The 19807-nt window shown below is 39.0% G+C and overlaps 2 protein-coding genes across 3 annotated transcripts; both read left to right on the top strand.

Annotated features, from left to right (window-relative positions):
* Positions 1-138: 138 nt before the first annotated feature.
* grk1a (G protein-coupled receptor kinase 1 a) lies at positions 139-8874 on the top strand. Its single transcript, XM_027156388.2, has 7 exons — positions 139-1469; positions 3617-3744; positions 3935-4092; positions 4316-4399; positions 4638-4762; positions 5773-5974; positions 6229-8874. The coding sequence occupies exons 1-7, from the start codon at positions 768-770 to the stop codon at positions 6519-6521; spliced, it is 1692 nt and encodes a 563-aa protein (XP_027012189.1). The 5' UTR covers positions 139-767; the 3' UTR covers positions 6522-8874.
* Positions 8875-15216: 6342 nt separating this feature from the next.
* LOC113648877 (C-type lectin domain family 10 member A-like) lies at positions 15217-16958 on the top strand. Of its 2 annotated transcripts, none has more exons than XM_027156385.2 (3): positions 15217-15366; positions 16270-16328; positions 16597-16958. In XM_027156385.2, exons 2-3 carry the CDS (start codon positions 16292-16294, stop codon positions 16926-16928), a joined length of 369 nt encoding a protein of 122 aa, XP_027012186.2. In that variant the 5' UTR covers positions 15217-15366; positions 16270-16291; the 3' UTR covers positions 16929-16958. The 2 variants fall into 2 exon arrangements, with proteins under 2 accessions (XP_027012186.2, XP_027012184.2); XM_027156383.2 differs by having other exon boundaries at positions 15217-15428.
* Positions 16959-19807: the final 2849 nt, after the last annotated feature.

Below are 19807 nucleotides of genomic sequence, written 5' to 3'. Positions count from 1 at the left end.
GCCTCGGATAAGGCCGTAAGGTCTCCGCTTGAGTTTGAGTAAGATCTCGGTACCTTATCAAAGAGTAGGACTCGGAACAATTCAGAGATTAACAGTTTGGATTTTAGAGTTAACATCGGTCATGAAGCAAATGACAAGATTTTTTCAGTGCGAATGTTATTCACTTAAACACTTTAGTACGTAGAAGTTTACATAAAATTAATTTCATAACTCTTCAGATAATCTACTGCAAGGGGAAAGTGTACCTCTTAAAAAAGGCCAGATTTTGGTTGGGAGTAATGTCAAAGCAAGACAGTAATCCACTTGACACAAACCATCTTGTGTCTATTTTTAAATGTTAGAGTGAACTAACACGCTTTTTTTTTTTTTTTTGGTTTGAAAGATGAGTCCTCAAGGGTTAACATGTGGAAGGTATTATGGAGTTAGGAGATAAGGGCTTTATGAAAGGTGATGAGACAGGCAGATCTGTGCGTGCAAGTGTCTGTACCACAGGGCTTAGACGTTCATGCTATTGTCTGGCCAAAGCCCCAAGCTGGATTCTGTGGACACTTTCTCTGCTTGAATCCTTCAAGACACAATTCTCTAGGATCCTGAGTCCCCTGGATTTTGATGTCTGGTTATCCAGTCTACTTCCTCCTGTCTCCTTCATTGGCATTCTGTCTATTTGGAGAGAAGCACTCAAACCCTGAACCAGAATAGTTTTGTTTTTTTTTTGCACAATTAATTGCATTTTATATCTAATCAATTCCAACCGTTGATTTGACACCATGGATATTGGTGGTCTTACAACAGTGGTAGCCAATTCGGCATACATCTCAGCTCGTGGAAGCTTTGATGGCTCAGCAAACCCAGCAGCGAATCGAGACAAGAAGTACCATGCCAAGCTGAAACTGCCTCACATCACAGTATGTGAGGGCCTCAGAGAGACACTGGACCTCCAGTTCAACAACATCTGTGTCGAGCAACCCATTGGTAAGCGCCTGTTCCAGGAATACCTAGAAACTACTAACGAGTACAAGGGTCCATCTCGCCTGTGGAAGGATGTGGAGGAATATGACACCGCTGAAGACAAGGACCGTGTCAGTAAGGCTGCCAAGATCCTACAACGCTACATGGACCCTGCAGCGAAGTACTTCGTTCCCTTTCTGCCTGAAAACGACATCACCAAGGTGAAAGAGCGGCATGAGAACGCTTCAGATGACTTATTTGTTAACATTCTAGCCTGCGTTCTTGATTTCCTAAGGGAGGTCCCATATACCTTCTACCTGGAGACCATGTACTTCAAGAGATTTCTACAATGGAAGTGGCTGGAGATGGAGCCCCTCGGCGAGGACTGGTTCCTGGACTTCCGTGTGCTTGGCAAGGGTGGCTTTGGCGAGGTGTTCGCCTGCCAGATGAGGGCCACGGGAAAGATGTATGCTTGCAAGAAGTTGAATAAAAAAAGGCTTAAGAAAAGGAAAGGCTATGAGGTAAGAATCATATAAAATAGATGAGTTAAGGTTTTCAGAAAAATACTAAATCATTGTTGAGTCTTGAGGAACCAGTATGAACAAATGACTTGTAAAGTTTTGCAAGTCCTAAATGGGGCTTTATTCAACATAATGGTTTACACTTAAATATGGATAATAAAGTAAACACCAAACATTTCAAAAACAAATTCTGGTAGAAGAACACTGTGCCTTAAAACAAATTAATAAGCCATGTATGTAGAGAAACATATACAAGCATGTCTGTTCTATTATATTGGGAAAAATATCCTCCTGGAACAGGCGCCCTATCTCCAGAAGCCCTTCTCTGTACTTATTGAATGGTAAATGTATACCAAAATCCATAACAACCAATGCAAAGTCTTTCACCTTCAGTTGAATGTCATTGTTACTCAGATTACAAGCTTAGTTGCACAATACTATGGATTTCAAAGTGGCTCACTATCCTGTTCCCCTAAGAGTCAGTAACTAAGCCCCTTATCTAGCGCCTGCACCTTTAGATAGACGGCTGCACTGTTACATCAGAGTGATCTAATATAAGCATCTGGACACCTTTGTTTATGTTATTATTCTTCCAGTGGTTTTGTTCTTATTAATATGGACAAAAAGTGTGCACGTATAAGGAAATAGTATTGAGAAATTATTAAATGTGTGTTAAGGTTTGTAATCAACTTCTAAATGCTGTAATGAAATGTGGGTATAAAAAGAGTTAAATCAGTAAATGTGTGCACATCCCACCTTCCGGCAGGTGCAGGACAAAAGAAACTGTTAAAGTAAAAAATTTGTAATGTACAGTATTAAGCTTATTCGGATCCCCCCCCACACACACACACACACACACACACACACGCATTACAAATTTTTTACTATAAAAAGAGTTGCCATTGGCTGGGAAGACTTTACTTAAGTAGCACTCACAGTACAGGTGAAGAAACTGCCTAAAGTTTTCAGGGAAACTATTATTTATCGACAAAAGTATCTGAACCATAGCAAAGACCTTAGCAAACATCCGTCAATACAAAATGGTTGAAAATGTGCAGGTAGGAGGTTCAGGAAAACTGTAATTAATTCATCCCCATACATTTCACTACATTTCACAACAAACTGTCAGGTTAAAAGAAGAGAGAAGCCAGCAGTCAACTTGAAAAGAGTTGTAAGACAACCTGAAAGCAGCAAGAACAACAGTTAATCATCTCTGTTCCTGCACCCAACACAACACTCCTCTGCTCACAAGGATGTACAAAAACATACACACATACAGTACACACACACACTCACACACACACACACACCTAAGAGCATTTAGACAAATCAAAACGTTTGAAACAGATCGATCAGATGATCAGATGTTTAGCATTTACGATCCTAATAACACCATACCATTGAGCTAAGGTGGTGGGAGCATCATGATATGCGGCTCCTTTACACATTAACAAATCGACATCACTGAAGGAAACATGATTATAAGGAGGAGAGCAGACAAGAAAGTGAATCTGGGCGTCCACTTGAAAGTGAAGTCCCACAAGTTTGCAAATCCCATTGTGGATTCTGAATCCATCATGGGGATCCGTGTAATCTTTGGGAATCGGAGATGAATTGCTAAAAGGAACGAGCTGAAATTGATCCACAGTGGGAAACATCTACCTCAAATATTTTAAATAACAACCAAAAAAAAAAAATAAACCACATCATTATTTCCCCAACACTACAGTATATGTAACTTTGAAATCAGAGCGCTTTGTACTATACTAAGCAATTGTATCTTGGAAGCAATGTATCTAGGTAATAAGCCTATTTGCTAAATAAGGAAAGCAGACCTTCACATGCAAACTTTGACTCTTTTTTTGCACATATTAGCACTGGGACATGAGGATTAGAGATTTACAGAAAGAATAAGCTTAATACTGTTGGTCATGGGGTTTGTTTAAAGGACATTTATGCAGCAAGGAACTTGAACCTATGATCAACATTGTAATCAAACACTGAACTGAAGCATCTTTTCTTAGGCAAAGTCATTTAACAGAGCAACAGCTTACATTTACTCAATTACGTAGAGTTATTAGCCTTGTATAAATTCCATATCTAAAGCAAGCATTCTTTTAAAATGTGACTTTGTTGGTCTTGTCTAGGGTGCCATGGTGGAGAAAAGGATTCTGGCTCGTGTTCATAGTAGATTCATTGTTTCCCTGGCCTACGCTTTCCAGACCAAAACGGAACTTTGTCTGGTCATGACCATCATGAATGGAGGAGACCTGAGGTTAAGATCCAGTCCTCAAGAACCTCTACCAATGTTCAGGGTTTTTGACTACTTCAGTACTTCAAAAACTTCATTAGCTCATTAATAGTCCAGATCAACCATAACGTCTTAACATCTTTTGTATTTCTAATGACCTTTAAGATGCTTAAAGTGTATCTGAAATGGGATTTTGTGCTTCTTTTGTTCTTAGGTACCACATTTATAATGTAGATGAGAATAATCCAGGCTTTGATGAGCCTAGGACATGCTATTATGCAGCTCAGATTATTCAAGGGTTGGAGCACCTTCATAAGAAGAGAATCATCTACAGAGACCTGAAGCCAGAAAATGTTCTTCTTGACAATGAAGGTGAAACGGACAATCCTCCACCCCCACCCCCGCCCCTTCCAATTGCTGCCAGAAAGTGACATTTAAGAAGATCTGTGACGTACAGTACATAGACGTACACAAACGATGGACGCGGTGCACTTAATGCTTTTGTAATACTGTATAAACATGGCAATGATTGTTGTTTTAGCTTAGAGTACAATCTTTGACGTTTGTTTGCCATTGTGCTGATGTTTGTTCAAAGGTAATGTGCGTATCTCTGACCTTGGATTGGCTGTGGAGTTAGCAGACGGCCAGGAGAAGACTAAAGGCTACGCTGGGACTCCGGGTGTGTTGCAGTTGGTGCACAAATCTACAGAATCTTGATTTTCTGTTTTGTTGCTCTAGAGCCTAGATATAAATGATTGTATGATTGCATGCATATTTTGCAAGAAAGCCTTGTCCGGTGAACCCAGTTAATTTACAGTAACACTTTTCACAAGAAAAGCTACTAGTGTTAGGACTCTTCTACGAATGTTCTATGAGAATACTGCTGACCTTTAACGTTTTTTCATTTCTGAATTCAGGATTCATGGCCCCTGAGCTGCTGAAAGGAGAAGAGTATGACTACTCTGTAGATTATTTTACTCTTGGAGTCACTATCTATGAGTTCATTGCTGCCAAAGGCCCCTTCAGGTCTCGAGGGGAGAAGGTGACCAACTACATTTGGATTGCTTTACAGACACTAATTTAACCTCGTCCTAGTCTAAAACCATACTGGTCTGGTGAATCCTAGACCCACACGATTTCAGGGTCAGGAAAAAGATTTGTTTTATGCACAATTTTCAACTTAGAAACAAAAGTAGTGGTCTAAATGTTCGTTTTCTCGGTCTAAACATCCGTACAATCTATACATTTTTAAACGTATCTTGGTTGATTATTTTGTTTAACATAAAAAATGATAAAGCAAAATAAAGACAGTAGTAAAACAGTACGTATGTCTATATCTTTTTTTTTTTAAATGATAGAGAACCTCTGATGTCAAATCATTCACCAGAAAATCAGCCCCTGGTTCACCATATCGTCAAGTATTTGGTGATATTTGTTTAAATTTGATATTTGTTTAAAATACTCTTTTATCATTACAGTCTCACATCACACTTATTGTAATATGTACTGTATAGCAGGCAAATCAGTATATTGTGCCGGACTCCAGTCCCTTCCAGACAGGATCTGAGGAAATCCTGACATAAAGGAATATGCTGATCAGTTTAGCAGCTTAACATGGTTGACCTCAACAAATGATTTCAAATTCCCACTGATTAAAATTAGGGGTGGATTAGTAGTGCATTTCAAATCCAGGGTTTGGGGTATGATTCTTGTCTCCAGCCTGGAAGATAAATTGCTAAATTCTATGTGTAAGCTGGTACCCTGTCCAGGGTGTCCCCTGGCCTGTGCCCTGAGAACCCTGGGATAAGCTTCCCTCTGTGGGTGGAGGCATGTCGATGATGGATGATGGATGTTTAATATTCCATATTGAGCTAGGAGCTCCTCCTGGTGGGGATAATTATAGAAATGGGATTAGTGTTTCAAAGACGCCAAGCACGAATATTCTCAACTCTCAGCTTTTGTGGAATATTTTTCTAATCCAAATAAACTATCAGTTACTATTCTTTGTTTACATCCTCATGAAAAAAAAATAATGGGTTCTCTTTCACTAAGGTGGAGAACAAAGAGTTGAAGAAGCGTGTCCTGAATGATCCAGTAACCTACACAGAGAAGTTCAGTGAGAATGCAAAGTCCATATGTGAAGCCTTGCTAGCCAAGGAAGTGGACAAGAGGATTGGCTTTAAGAATGGGTCTTGCGAGGAGTTGCGTGCACACCCTTTCTTCAGCAACCTAAACTGGAGGAAGTTGGATGCAGGTATGATAAGACATTTTTTAAGGGCCACCTTGGGAGACCCATGTGTACATATTTCTAGTCCAGGTCTAGTTTCTAGATGGAAGAGAAACACTCAGATATGTCTGTGGAAGTTTTAGCCAAGGGTCTGGGGTCAGTTAGAGGGAAATCCTTTTCAGTGGGGATCCAATTCACCTGGCAGCCACAGAATTAGATGGATTAACAGTTTTATCATCCACAAGTGTTTCCCTACTAAGTCGTCTCCTTTGTTCTCATAGGGATTTTGCCACCTCCATTTGTCCCTGATTCGAAGACTGTGTATGCCAAGGACCTTGATGATGTGGGCGCTTTCTCTACTGTGAAAGGGATCAACCTGGAAGATGTGGATAAGGAGTTTTTTGATGAGTTCGCGTCTGGAAATATCTCCATACCCTGGCAGGAGGAGATGATTGAGACAGGAATCTTTGGCGAGTTAAATGTGTGGGGTCGTGGCGGCACACTGCCCAATGATCTACGACGGGAGTCTATCCTGGAGCAGCCTCCGAAGTCTTCCACTTGTACCATATCATAAACGTTTACCGTAAAAAGAGAACTTTTCCCCCTTTCCTTATTGCTCTCTGATTGGGTTGATGCTTGGACATAAAGAGATTCAGGAATGACCAGCAGGATGAAGTTATTTTATGTTATCAAGTAAAAATGGACTGCAGAGCAGCATTTAAAAAGCATTAACTTATTAATACAAGCTTCGAACAGATGAAAGAAAAGAATTGGTGGTTTACATTGATGAGTAAATTTTTGCCATAGCGCTGTTGAATTTTTTATTCTGTTTGGTGACAGTTTCAGTTCAAGGCAATTTTCAGGTTCTATTTCAGCCCCACCAGGGGCAGTATCTAACACTTAGATATCCTCTTGTACACATGCTCACATATACAGTACCTTCGACAAGTGATGTAGCATTTGCATGTTTTACTCAATGTATTTTCTTGTTTAGAAAACAAATGCGTCTTCTGTCCTATTTTAGCCCGATTGGTTCCTGTAAGTCCTTTCTTTTTGGATGGACGAATGTTGTTCATTGCATGTAGCCAAACGACTGGTCAGTAGAACTTCCATCACATGATGTCACATACATCACAGCATTACACTCGTCACCAGTATGCTACTCTACATGGCAACCCAGTTTTTTATTTTATTTTCTGCTTGCATTGTCAACTGCAGCCAAAGCAGTTGTCCCTTATGGGGATGTTGGAACTGAGGAGTTGTCAGAAGACGGGGTATGTGGCTGAATCCCTGGCTCTATTAAAAAAGATGCATTTTTCCATCAGTGAAATTGTGAAGCCTTTCAGATAAAAGTCATATGCCTGGAGATAGGTTCTCCATCTGACTGAGATGGTCACCATGGACCAGTGTGGTATCACATGAGGCATATGAATCCTCAGTATGAAGTCAGAACACATTAACCTGCTGATTCTTGCATCCTTGTAAATTGTTCTGTGACACCGTGTACTTGCACAATGCAGCGTATCAGGACAATAGTGCAGAAATAGTGCACTCTGATGAGGCAGCACGAATACCCGAGAGTAGTGCTAGCACCCAGAGGTGGTGCACAGATCTGAGGAAATTTTGACTGATATAGGTGGTAGACCTCTTTGCTGGCACCTTGCTGACTCCCTTTCCTTAGCAGAGTGAAAAGGTTCCTCAGGATGCATGACAAATTGTACATGCCTACCTCCATTGCTGATCTGATGCTGGTTTAAGCAGTCATCCCATACAGTTCTGATCAGGGAACCACAACGTCCAATGAAACCGTGGTTTTCACTGCGGCTCATGCTAGTGATTAGAACACCCTTGTAACACCATGCCCGGGCAGACTTTTTGACTCAGATGTCTCAGATTTACCCCTCCCAGCCAGGTCAATCAGGTAAAATCTGTTCCAGAAATGCTGTTTGCCCTGTCAGTTGTTGCTCAATGCTTCCAGTAGGTGAGTCAGTCTCTCACTATATTTTGGTAGAGGATATTCAGATGTTAGGCACCATGCCTGGCAGTTAAAAGGGGTGATTCTGTGGAAAAGTGATTCTGTGGTCATCCAGTAGGCACTTAGACTCTCAGACCAATCGACCTAGTGTGAATGTGTTTATTGTAAATACTACATGACTGTCAGTGTCATGTTTATTATTCATGTACCTATTATAATACATACTATAGTAACATCTCATTCACAGGGACTTTTTCATTCACAGGGAAAGAACCGCAACAAAATCTAATACTAATAATAAACAAACTGAATCACTATGTTGCTAAATGTTTGCTAAATGGAAAAAAATGTTTATAACTGCTCTAATATAGTGATAACAGGAATTAACTTGTCTCACAGCAAATAATGTAATTCTTGTCATTCTTTGTGAAACGCTGTGGTGTGAGAGGAATAAAACGCTTCAGGTTGTGCTGTTATTTGATTTGATGCTTACATGATGTGGCCCGATATGAAGTGAATATAACAGTGCACAATTTCATGTTTAATCTCCTTATTCAACGGAGCTTAAGCTAGTAATTTGCATATTGCATTAATGCTGAGGAGGACATGAAGGTTAATTAATAAACCTTAGTGAATTAATTTCATCTTTTAAATAATTCACCATATAGTTATATGTAGGGCTGTTTAATCCAACAGAAAAAAAAATCATGTGTGAGATTTTGGATAATGAGGGGGTTAAAAAGAGGTGCTGATGACAATACAAGAAATGCTCGTGCTTTTTATAGAGATGTATTATGGTTTGCTGAGTAATCATGCCCAAATGCGCTTATTTCAGTCATCTTAGTTCATCCTTTTGTGTTAAAAGCTGTGACGTTGATTGTGCGAACAATATTATAAAGAATAACATTTTTTTGAATTATGCAATAGGTATCTCGTCTATTCAAATAAATATTTTGACAGAAATGTCCTGATTTTGTGGATTTATTTCTTTTAAATTTCTTTTGCTGTAAATATATTCTGGCATGCTTATGTATTTACATCATGATAAAGTCATGCCTACTATTATTAATGATATTTAAGATAACAGGTTTCTATTTTCTTCTGGGGATAAAGGTGATTTTTTTTGTTGTTTTATATTAGATAATAATAATAATAATAATAATAATAATAATAATAATAATAATAATAATAATAATAACAAAAAAGAAAAAGAATAATTTTATTAGTTTAGAAGTGTTTTTTTTTTCCATTGAATTCCATCATCATCCTCATCAAAGTCTTGTTTAATATTTTATCCTTAGAGATTTTTGACTTGACTTGTTCTTTGAATTTTAGTTCTTGGTTAAAAAAATTAAAAATAAAAAGCTTCCACTGGACTCCAATAAACAGCCAGCATATTATTGTACACATTTGAATTGAATGCCTGGTATATGTCCATAAAATAAATGTTTTTTTTGGGGAGTAAGTGGAAAGGTATGCCCTGATTTCATTCATTTTCTACCACTTATCTGAACTACCTCGGGTCACGGGGAGCCTGTGCCTATCTCAGGCGTCATCGGGCATCGAGGCAGGATACACCCTGGACGGAGTGCCAACCCATCACAGGTCACACACACACTCACACACTCACTACGGACAATTTTCCAGAGATGCCAATCAACCTACCATGCATGGCTTTGGACCGGGGGAGGAAGCCGGAGTACCCGGAGGAAACCCCTGAGGCACGGGGAGAACATGCAAACTCCACACACACAAGGTGGAGGCGGGAATCGAACCCCCAACCCTGGAGGTGTGAGGCGAACGTGCTAACCACTAAGCCACCGTGTCCCCCTGCCCTGATTTCAAAAAAGTTTCCATCCATCCATCTTCTACCGCTTTATCCGGGGCCGGGTCACGGGGGCAGCAGACTAAGCAGGGACGCCCAGACTTCCCTCTCCCCAGACACTTCCTCCAGCTCTGCCGGGGGAATACCCAGGCGTTCCCAGGCCAGCTGAGAGACATAGTCCCTCCAGCTTGTCCTAGGTCTTCCCCTGGGCCTCCTCCCAGTTGGACATGCCCGGAACACCTCCCTAGGGAGGCGTCCAGGAGGCATCCGAAACAGATGCCCGAGCCACCTCAACTGACCTCTCGATGTGGAGGAGCAGCGGCTCTACTCTGAGCCCAGCCACCCTACGGAGGAAACTCATTTCGGCCGCCTGTATCCGGGATCTTGTCCTTTCGGTCATGACCCAAAGCTCATGACCATAGGTGAGGGTAGGAACGTAGATCGACTGGTAAATAGAGAGCTTCGCCTTGCTGCTCAGCTCTTTCTTCACCACAACAGACAGGTATATCGACCGCATCACTGCAGAAGATACACCGATCTGCCTGTCGATCTCCCGCTCCATCCTTCCCTCACTCGTGAACAGGACCCTAAGATACTTAAACTCTTCCACTTGAGGCAAAAGCTCTCCGCCAACCTGAAGGGGACAAACCACCCTTTTCCAGCTGAGAACCATGGCCACGGACTTGGAGGTGCTGATTCTCATCCCTGCCGCTTCACACTCAGCTGCAAACCATCCCAGTGCACACTGAAGGTCCTGATTTGAGGAAGCCAACAGGACAACATCATCTGCAAAAAGCAGAGATGAAATCCTGTGGTCCCCAAAACGGTCTCCCTCTGGCCCCTGACTGCGCCTAGAAATCCTGTCCATATAAATAATGAAAAGGACCGGTGACAAAGGGCAGCCCTGTTGGCTGAAGCTTAACAGCCATTGCACAGACAGCAATGACTCACCATGTCAAAGACACAGGGATAAAATAGACCCAAATGCAGGATAGCATAAAAAATAAGGGTTTAATAAATGAGAAACATGACACTAGGACACAGACTAGGACACAGACTAGGACACAACAAATAACAACAGAGGATTCCACGTTGCTTAAGGAAATGCCGCTCGACTAAATACCAACAATAATTAACACATGAGGAACAGGTGTGCAGAAGCAGGGAGGAAGAGGCGGGGCAGACACGTGAAGAGGCGGGGCAGACACGTGAAAACAGAACATCAAAAAAAGCACATGGCCAAAGTCCGGGCTGAGTCCTGACAGTACCCCCCTCGAGGCACGGCTCCCGACACGCCAATCTGTCTTAATGACAGTAACGGCAAGATCCAGGTGGGGGCAGCAAGGCACATGGCGGCACAGCCAGAGAGGGCCAATGGGGGCAAAACACGGCCTGCAACACCCCCCACAGACAGGAAGTGGGGCGGCGCCCCCCACGGAGAACCGGAAGCAGAGGCGTCCATCACCGGAAAATTGCGGACCGATGTCACTAAAACAACAAAATCCAGGGCAGAAAAACAGTCCGGGAAAAAACAAAAAAATACACCCCCCAAAGACCATCCAGGCTGATGCTATCCTGCTGGGTCTTGATCTGGCAGAATCCTCCTGTCAGCGATGTGGGAATAAAATAGATCCAAATACAGGATAGTGTAAAAATAAACAGGTTTTAATAACTTAAAAAGCAAAAAACAAGGAAACACACTAGGACACAACGACAGCAGATTCCGCGCTGCTTAAGGCAACACGGCTCAACTAAATACTAATATCAATTAGGCACATAAGGAACAGGTGTGCAAAGGCGAGCAGGAAGAGACAAGGGTGGGACAGACACGTGACACAAAACATAAACAGATGCACATGGCCAAAGTCTGGCCTGAGTCCTGAAACACCATGATTGTGGTAAGGTTCCCAGGACATTAAAGAATACAAGCCCCCTCCAGAGTCCACAATCTCTCCATCATTGGTTAAAAGTAAAATAACGTAATCAGAACCAATAATAAACTTCAGGAAGGTCGACACACCCACAGATAATTTATGGTAGTATTAATAGTGTCAGCAGCATTAAGTTCCTGTATGTATACCTGGTGGTTGACCCATGGCTACTGTCATAAAGTAAGAGCTGTGTGTCTTTTGCTTTGTATTATGAACAGTACAACGTATCAATTATTTTTTATTTGTTTATATATGTTATCATTATTTTTATTTTGAACATAATCTATATTTGGGAAATGTTTTTGCTTAAAAGGCATTCATGTGATAATAGTCTTTAAAATAAATGCTAGTTGTTTTGACATTATTTTCAAATGCAGAGAAATTAAAAACTTTGTAAAATGTGCCTTAAATGTCCATATATAGTACTGTGCAAAAGTTTCAGGCAGGTGTGAAAAACTGCTATAAACATAGAATGCCTTCAGAAATATAAATAATGAGTGTTTATTTTCAATTTACAAAATGCAAAGTGAGCAAACAAAAGAAAAATCCAAATCAAAACAATATTTGGTGTTACTACCTTTTGCCTTCAAACCAGCATCAATTCTTATAGGTACACTTGCACAAAGTCAGGGATTTTGTAGGATTATAGTCAGGTGTATAATCAACCAATTATACCAAACAGGTGCTAGTGATCATCAAGGTCACACTTACGTTGAAACCCAGTCATGAAATGAAAGAGAAACAGCTATGTAGGAGGCTTAAACCTGGGTGAGGAACAGCCAAAGTCTGGTGAGGTTATGAAAGACAGTTTCATGTCATGGCAAGATTGAGCACAGCAACAAGACACAAGATAGTTATACTGCATCAACAGCCAAAAAGCCATACATGAGACGTGGGAACAAGGCCAAGAGACTCAAGTATGCATGAAAACATAGGAACTGGGGTGCAGAAAAATGGCAGCAGGTGATCTGGACTGATGAGTCAAAGTTGGAAATATTTGGCTGTAACAGAAGGCAGTTTGTTCGTCAAAGGGCTGGAGAGCGACACAATAATGAGTGTCTGCAGGCAACAGTGAAGCATGATGGAGGTTCCTTAAACATTTGGGGCTGCATTTCTGCAAATGGATTTGGAGATTTGGTCAGGATTAATGTTGTTCTCAATGCTGAGAAATACAGGCAGATACTTATCCATCATGCAATACCATCAGGGAGGCGTATGATTGGACCCAAATTTATTCTGCAGCAGGGCAATGACCCCAAACATACAGCCAAAGTCATTAATCTTCAGTGTAAAGAAGAACAGAAAGTACTGGAAGTGATGGCATGGCCCCCACAGAGACCTGATCTCAACATCATCGAGTGTGTCTGGGATTACATGAAGAGACAGAAGGATGTCATAAAGCCGACATCCACAGATGATCTGTGGTTAGTTCTCCAAGATGTTTGGAACAACCTACCAGCCGAGTTCCTTCAAAAATGGTGTGCAAGTGTACCTAGAAGAATTGCTGCTGTTTTGAAGGCAAAGGCTGGTGACACCAAATATTGATTTGATTTAGATTTCTCTTTTGTTCATTTATGAAAATACATGTTTAACACTTCCATTTTTGAAAGCATTCTTTGTTTACAGCATTTTTTCACACCTGCCTGAAACGTTTGCACAGAACTGTACTTTTTGGGGCCATTGTATATTTATGTTGGTAACCTTTGTTTTGCTGTATACTTGTCATTTTAGCTCTTTGATTTTTACACTTTATGCTAAACTACATGCAAATCGGCTGTGCTGTGCACATGCCTGATAATCTGTGCGTGACTCACATTAATCAACATACACACATGGATATGAAGAACATCAGTGTTCAAACTTTCAGCAGAATTTTTCAATTATACATTTACACACCTTTTCTATAGTAATAAAATGCGATCCAATTTTATAGTCTTATTTTGTCACTTTTACCTTTAGAGGCCTTTTTCCATCTGGTGATAATCTGAGCTACACTTTTGTTTTCGTCTAGGCAAAATGTCTTATGCAAACCACTTAGTTCCTCTGTGCTACTTTACATAAACCTTTTGATTAAACCAAATCAGAATTTTGGTCAACATTATTGTCATTCTATCTCATTACAAATATGTAGAGTGAGGAACAACAGAACACAGTGCAGTACATAAATATCACACATTAATATAAATATATTCAGATCTTGGAATAGCAAACAACAGCAGGGAAGTGGCAGCCAATTTTATATGTTGTTTAAAAAAATGTATGTGTTATATTTCTTCCCAACAGACTTTTTGCTATCTTAATCTTAATCTGGAGAATCTGGAGACCTGGAGCATTGGGTATTGCTGGCAACAGCATGGTGAGATTGTTTATATAAATTATTTAAGTAAGCAAATTAGAAGAGATGAACTCACTCACTCACTCTCACTCATTTTCTACCGCTTTATCCGAACTACCTCGGGTCACGGGGAGCCTGTGCCTATCTCCGGCGTCATCGGGCATCAAGGCAGGATACACCCTGGACGGAGTGCCAACCCATCGCAGGGCACACACACACACTCTCATTCACTCAGACACTCACACACTATGGACAGTTTTCCAGAGATGCCAATCAACCTACCATACATGTCTTTGGACTGGGGGAGGAAACCGGAGTACCCGGAGGAAACCCCCGGCACGGGGAGAACATGCAAACTCCACACACACAAGGCGGAGGCGGGAATCGAACCCCCAGTCCTGTCATCCAGAGTATTGTTTAAAAGTGCTTTGAAGTCTATCAATGAACAGATCAATACCGGTTCAATAAGACACAGACTAAAGATACAATCAGTCTATAACTTTGTTGGGAGGAAATATAGCATACATACATTTTGTCTTATACAAAGTCTGAAATTGGCTGCCACACCCCTGCTCTCCGGGATGATCTTTGTACCTTTGGTTAATCTTCTAATCTGCTAAACCAAGATCAAAAAATATTTTTGACTGTAACTTAAATGTTTGTATTATGTAACTTATGTTTGTATTAATGTGTTATTTATCACATACTGTATATCAGGTAAAACCACAACACAAACCCCATTTCTCAGCACACACAGCAGCCTACAAACATCTTTGTCTTTACTCATGTTTTTGTCCACTGTTGCTTTAGATATCCTGCTTGCTGATTGCTCGACTTTGGTCTGTTTATCACACTGATTTTAACTTAAATTTTGAAATTGTATTCCTGGTTAATAAACACAAGTACACTTGCATCTAACTGTTCTAACTATATGATAAATTATCATTCCTATAAAAGCTCCTCCACACAGCCTTGTATACTGGATGGTATTGTGCAGCGTTGTGTAAAGTCTAATGTCTGACTATTTCATTTATGAGGTGAGAAGGAATGACAATAAAATTTAATTTAAGTTTAAAACTCAAAAACTACTTCTACTTATTCTTATTCTTATTCTTATTCTTATTCTTCTTCTTCTTCTTCTTCTTGTTGTTGTTGTTGTTGTAGTAAATAAACCTGTGAGGTTATAGTGTTCACAATCACATTCCCAACACCCCAACACTTTCACCAAAATTCTGCTTTGGTTTAATCAAAGGTTTTGTAAAGTAGGAAAAAGAGACTGAGTGACTTGCATAAGCCATTTTGCATCGAAGAAAACAAACAAATATTGGACCATGTTTATGTATAATAGAAAAGGTGTGAAATTCTAATTAAAATAATCTGCTGAAATTGTGAACACTGATATTCTTCATATCCATGTGCGTTATGGTAGGATTCTGACTTTTGTGTACTATCTGTTTAACTCAGATTGTTATAGAGTTGTGTTATTTTAATTTTGGTTATATTGTATAGCATTGTTGTTTCTATAGTGTTAGTCAATGCTTATTATTTATCTCAGGTGACTATTTAAAGTAGTTTCAGCCTCACTTAAGGTGTGAATAGTGGGTAGGTCTTACTCAGTTATATTGAAGTTGTACCAGCTCAGTATCCAGTGTGCCTTAGCTCTTTATCTTGAATTTATTGTTTTCTGGTAAGGTAGGATTCTGTTTATTTTGTGTACTGTCTGCTAATAAGTTGTGTTATTATTCTGTTGTATTGTACCTCATTGTTGTTCCTATAGTGTTGGGCAATGTTTATTAGTTCTCTCAGGTATCAAAATCAATCAAAGTAATTTCAGTCTCCCTTGAATCGTGGACAGAGTTTATGAATCAGTTCTGGAGCTGTAATACCTCCATTCTGTACTCTTCATAGGATTATAATCTTAATAAAATAGCATTAATCATAAATAACTAGCTGTGAACACTGAACACTTCACACAGGACACAGAGGAGAGTTAAGATGGACTTTCCGATTTACAAATGTATTTCCAGTCATCAGTTTATCATTTATGATATTTTATTTGTTGTTCTGTGTTCTCTCTGGTTGTGATGTGTACTTTTCTGAATAATGAATAATATACAATCAATAATCATCTCCCCTGAAGTAATTGGTGTTTAAATTCAGTTATTAATCATATGTAGTGATGTGGTACTTACAGTTATAAGTTTTACTGCTGATCAGAACTGCTGAGGGATTTTAATCACATTTCTTTTGTCTTAGTGAGTTTATCTACACATCAGTAATGGAGCAGAGTCTCTTTATACTTCTGTTTTTCACAGGTGAGAGAAGTGTGTGTGTGTGTGTGTGTGTGTGTGTGTGTGTGTGTGTGTGTGTGTGTGTGTGTGTGTGTGTGTGTGTGTGTGTGTGTGGTTGTGTGTGCTGATTTAAAATAATTTCTTATTTTGTACCACCAAAGAAAAATCTGAAAAGAAAAAAATGTATCATTATGTAAATCAAATTAAGTAAAATTATGAGAAGAGTTAATTAAAATAAGTTAAATTTGTGACTGAGCTAACATTGCATATAATGTTTAAAATTTATCCACAGGATTTGTTCCTCTTGTCCTGTCTGTCCCTCGCCGGTACTATCTGGTCCAGCAGAGGAAAACCTGGAGTGATGCTCAGGCTTACTCCAGAGCCACACACACTGACCTGGCTATCATCGACAGTAATGACAACATGGTCCGACTTCAGAAAGAAGCACAGAGTCAACAATTCAGTTCCAGTGCTTGGATTGGACTCTACAATCCCATCAACAGCTGGCGCTGGTCAGTGGGGAATAAACCACTGGGAAGCACGGGATGGAGTTCAGGTGAACCCGACAACGTTGGTGGACATGAGGAGTGTGGCGCGATTACTCCCTGGGGTTGGGGGATGTGAGCTGTACTTGGCCACTCCCCTCTGTCTGTTTTGATGGTAAGAATCTACATACTGATCACTTTCCTATTTCTCAGTAGAGAATGTTGTGTTGTAATAAAAATTGTGAACAATGTATTTTTTAATATACTCATTGGGTTGAACTGGGAAAAATAATTAACAGAATTTCTTATAGCATATTTCAGACACTGGGGAAATACGTTCATTTTACTCAGGTTTACCTTTTTGTCATGTTCCTGATGTTTTGTCAGCAACTTTTGAGAAATATTCTTTAAGGGTTTTATTGTTGTAATCTGTGTATTTTTTTTTATTTTTATTTTGATACTTCCATAAACCTATGTTTTATCATGTGTTGTTTATTCTCACAGACAGTTATACTGGAAATCAGAGGTACATTTACATTTCTACCTCTATGTCATGGCTTGAAGCTCAGACTTACTGTAAACAGCATCACACAGACTTGGCCATCTCGAGGGATGCAACTGAAAACTCTGTTATTAAAGGACTGGTCTCAGGCTACACTTGGATTGGTATGTTCAGAGACTCCTGGAAGTGGACAGACCAAACCAATTTTTCTACCATCAGCTGGATGACTGGAAAACCTGATAATGCCCTGAAGAATGAAAACTGTGGTTATATAAATAACGGTCAGGCTGCTGATGCTTGGTGCTCAGATATAATGCCTTTCTTCTGTTACTCAAGTGAGTTAATGTTTTAATGTCTCACATTTGCAAATTAAACTGAGTCCAGTATGATGGTGTAATTGTTTGTTATTTTTTTTGTGTGTTTCTGCATTTAGATATCAAGATAAAACAAACACTAAGAGTGAAGGTCCGATCCGGTAAGGATGTGAATGATCCTGCAGTGATGATGGCCATCTTGGAGCAGGTGGGTCTCATCCTCCACAAGACTTATAATGTACATTTCCCAGTATTCATCAAACTCTGACACATATAAACTTTATTGTAATTAGATTCTGACTGTTATATTCGGTTTCTGTATCATTTCCTACAGGTGAGTCTCTATCCTGCCTTACTTTGTAATAAAAGTCTTATTCTGTTCTTCAGATCAACCAGAAACTGAAGGATGATTTGGGGACAGAGACCATCACAGTGAAATGGTGTGAACAACCAGATGGAGTTGTGTTTCACAAGCTGAAAGAAGGAAATGATACAGAAAGGAAATAAAATGTGATCTATGTTACTTGTAAATTACTTTTAAGTTACCTTTTGATTCCTGCTAAGTTTGGAGTTTCGTTGTTAGATTTATATTAGCATAATATGTATATGATGTTAAATCTCTATCGATAACTAGTATTTAATAATGGATGTATATTAAAACTTGTTTTTAGTTCCAATTATAATGAGACAAAATGGATTGACCTTTGAATTTCTCTTGATGACATCAGTTGTAAGTAGTGTAGCTCTGTACACTGTAATAAGGGATGTGAGCTTTAGGGGAAGCAGACATTTTAAACTGATATTAAACACTGACAACAAGGCAGCAAGTCTTTTGAATACATCTTAGTTGTGAGCAGTTCTGTTCACATCATACATTATTTTGTCATTATTTTATTTTTGTATAATGCTTTGACACTGCATTTTATTATCTATTTATTAATATTGCTATTTATCACTTTATTTATTCAATGTAATTCAAATTAAATTAACTACATTAATCCCTCACTGTTTCTGTGTCCTCGTGTTGCAAACTTGATTCGTAAAAGTGTTTGTCTGTCTTTTGTACAAGGTCAGTTATTCATTTAGATAAAAACTTTAAAAAAATGTACGTGTTTGGAAATTACATTTGGATAAATGGAAATTTGAATGAAAAAGATTGGGGAAAATAGTAATGCTTGTGTGGCAATAAAATAAATAAATAAATAAACAAAATGTTTATGTACAATGATGATAAAAAGTGCAATCTGGGAAAGAAAACAAATTGTAATGATGTTTCATCTATTTTTAAGAAAAGCATGGAAAAAATATACAGAAAGCCTATATAAATTTTTATGTCATGGGATGTCCAGCATGTACTGTAAATCTTTAAAACTATTTTATTTGAATGTTTTAATAATTACAAACAAACAAACAAACAAACAAGTAAATAAAAAGTATGCCTGATCTCGTCTGATCTCTGAAGCTAAGCAGAGTTGGGCCTTGTTAGTACGTGGATAGGCGTGTAAGCTTTTGACATAGGCATTCATTTACTTTACTGTTTGAATTCAATCACGACAACATCTTATTATTCAGAACCTGAAGCTAATGTTTTGATAGATACATACAAACAAAGAAACAAACCAATGTATAAATGTGTTCCATATCAAATTTGCTTTTACTAATGTCCATTCCAGTCTGAGAACCCCCTCTAATGTTCAGAGGAAGCATGTTGGTTGCAGTAGGGAGAGGAAGGCTCTCATATTTTCTTTGTTTTTTTTATTTTGTTTGGGCATTTGTATACTTTTTTTAGACTATTGTTTTTTTAGTTTTTTTTTTCCATCTTTAAACCATCTAACAGCAGCTTAATGCTGCCTGGAGAGTGATTGCATGGGTTGGGTTTTGTTGTAGCTTTTGATTTAGGGGCTTGTTTGTGCTTTTTTTGTTTGTGTTATTTAAATGGATAGACCCACTGATAAAGACTTGGAAATGGGTCTGTGTATCTTTTGGTCATTCGACTTTCCATTTAGAAACGGGTATTAAAAAACAAAAAAATAGTGGCTATTTGATTTTTGTTTTAAAATACAAAAATTACAATTGAAATACAACGCGTTTTTTTTTTTCATGGTCAAAAACGGATGAGTAAAATTTTAAAAAATGGTTTGATTTTCATTTTATATTTCGAATAACAAAAAAATAAAATCACCAGAAAACAGAAACGAAGCA

The sequence above is a fragment of the Tachysurus fulvidraco genome, chromosome 18 (assembly GCF_022655615.1).
Source record: "Tachysurus fulvidraco isolate hzauxx_2018 chromosome 18, HZAU_PFXX_2.0, whole genome shotgun sequence".
Taxonomy (NCBI): Eukaryota; Metazoa; Chordata; class Actinopteri; order Siluriformes; family Bagridae; genus Tachysurus; species Tachysurus fulvidraco.
The sequence above is the reverse complement of the archived record's forward strand: the minus strand, read 5'-3'. Positions and strand labels throughout refer to the sequence as shown.

Excerpts from the sequence above, each read along its gene's own strand:
- grk1a (XM_027156388.2), top strand. The coding sequence starts at position 768 with ATGGATATTGGTGGTCTTACAACAGTGGTAGCCAATTCGGCATACATC. Across the intron at positions 4,763-5,772 it reads TCAGGTCTCGAGGGGAGAAG|GTGGAGAACAAAGAGTTGAA; the intron begins GTGACCAACTAC and ends TCTTTCACTAAG. Across the intron at positions 5,975-6,228 it reads CTGGAGGAAGTTGGATGCAG|GGATTTTGCCACCTCCATTT; the intron begins GTATGATAAGAC and ends TTGTTCTCATAG.
- LOC113648877 (XM_027156385.2), top strand. The coding sequence starts at position 16,292 with ATGGAGCAGAGTCTCTTTATACTTCTGTTTTTCACAG. Across the intron at positions 16,329-16,596 it reads TATACTTCTGTTTTTCACAG|GATTTGTTCCTCTTGTCCTG; the intron begins GTGAGAGAAGTG and ends ATTTATCCACAG.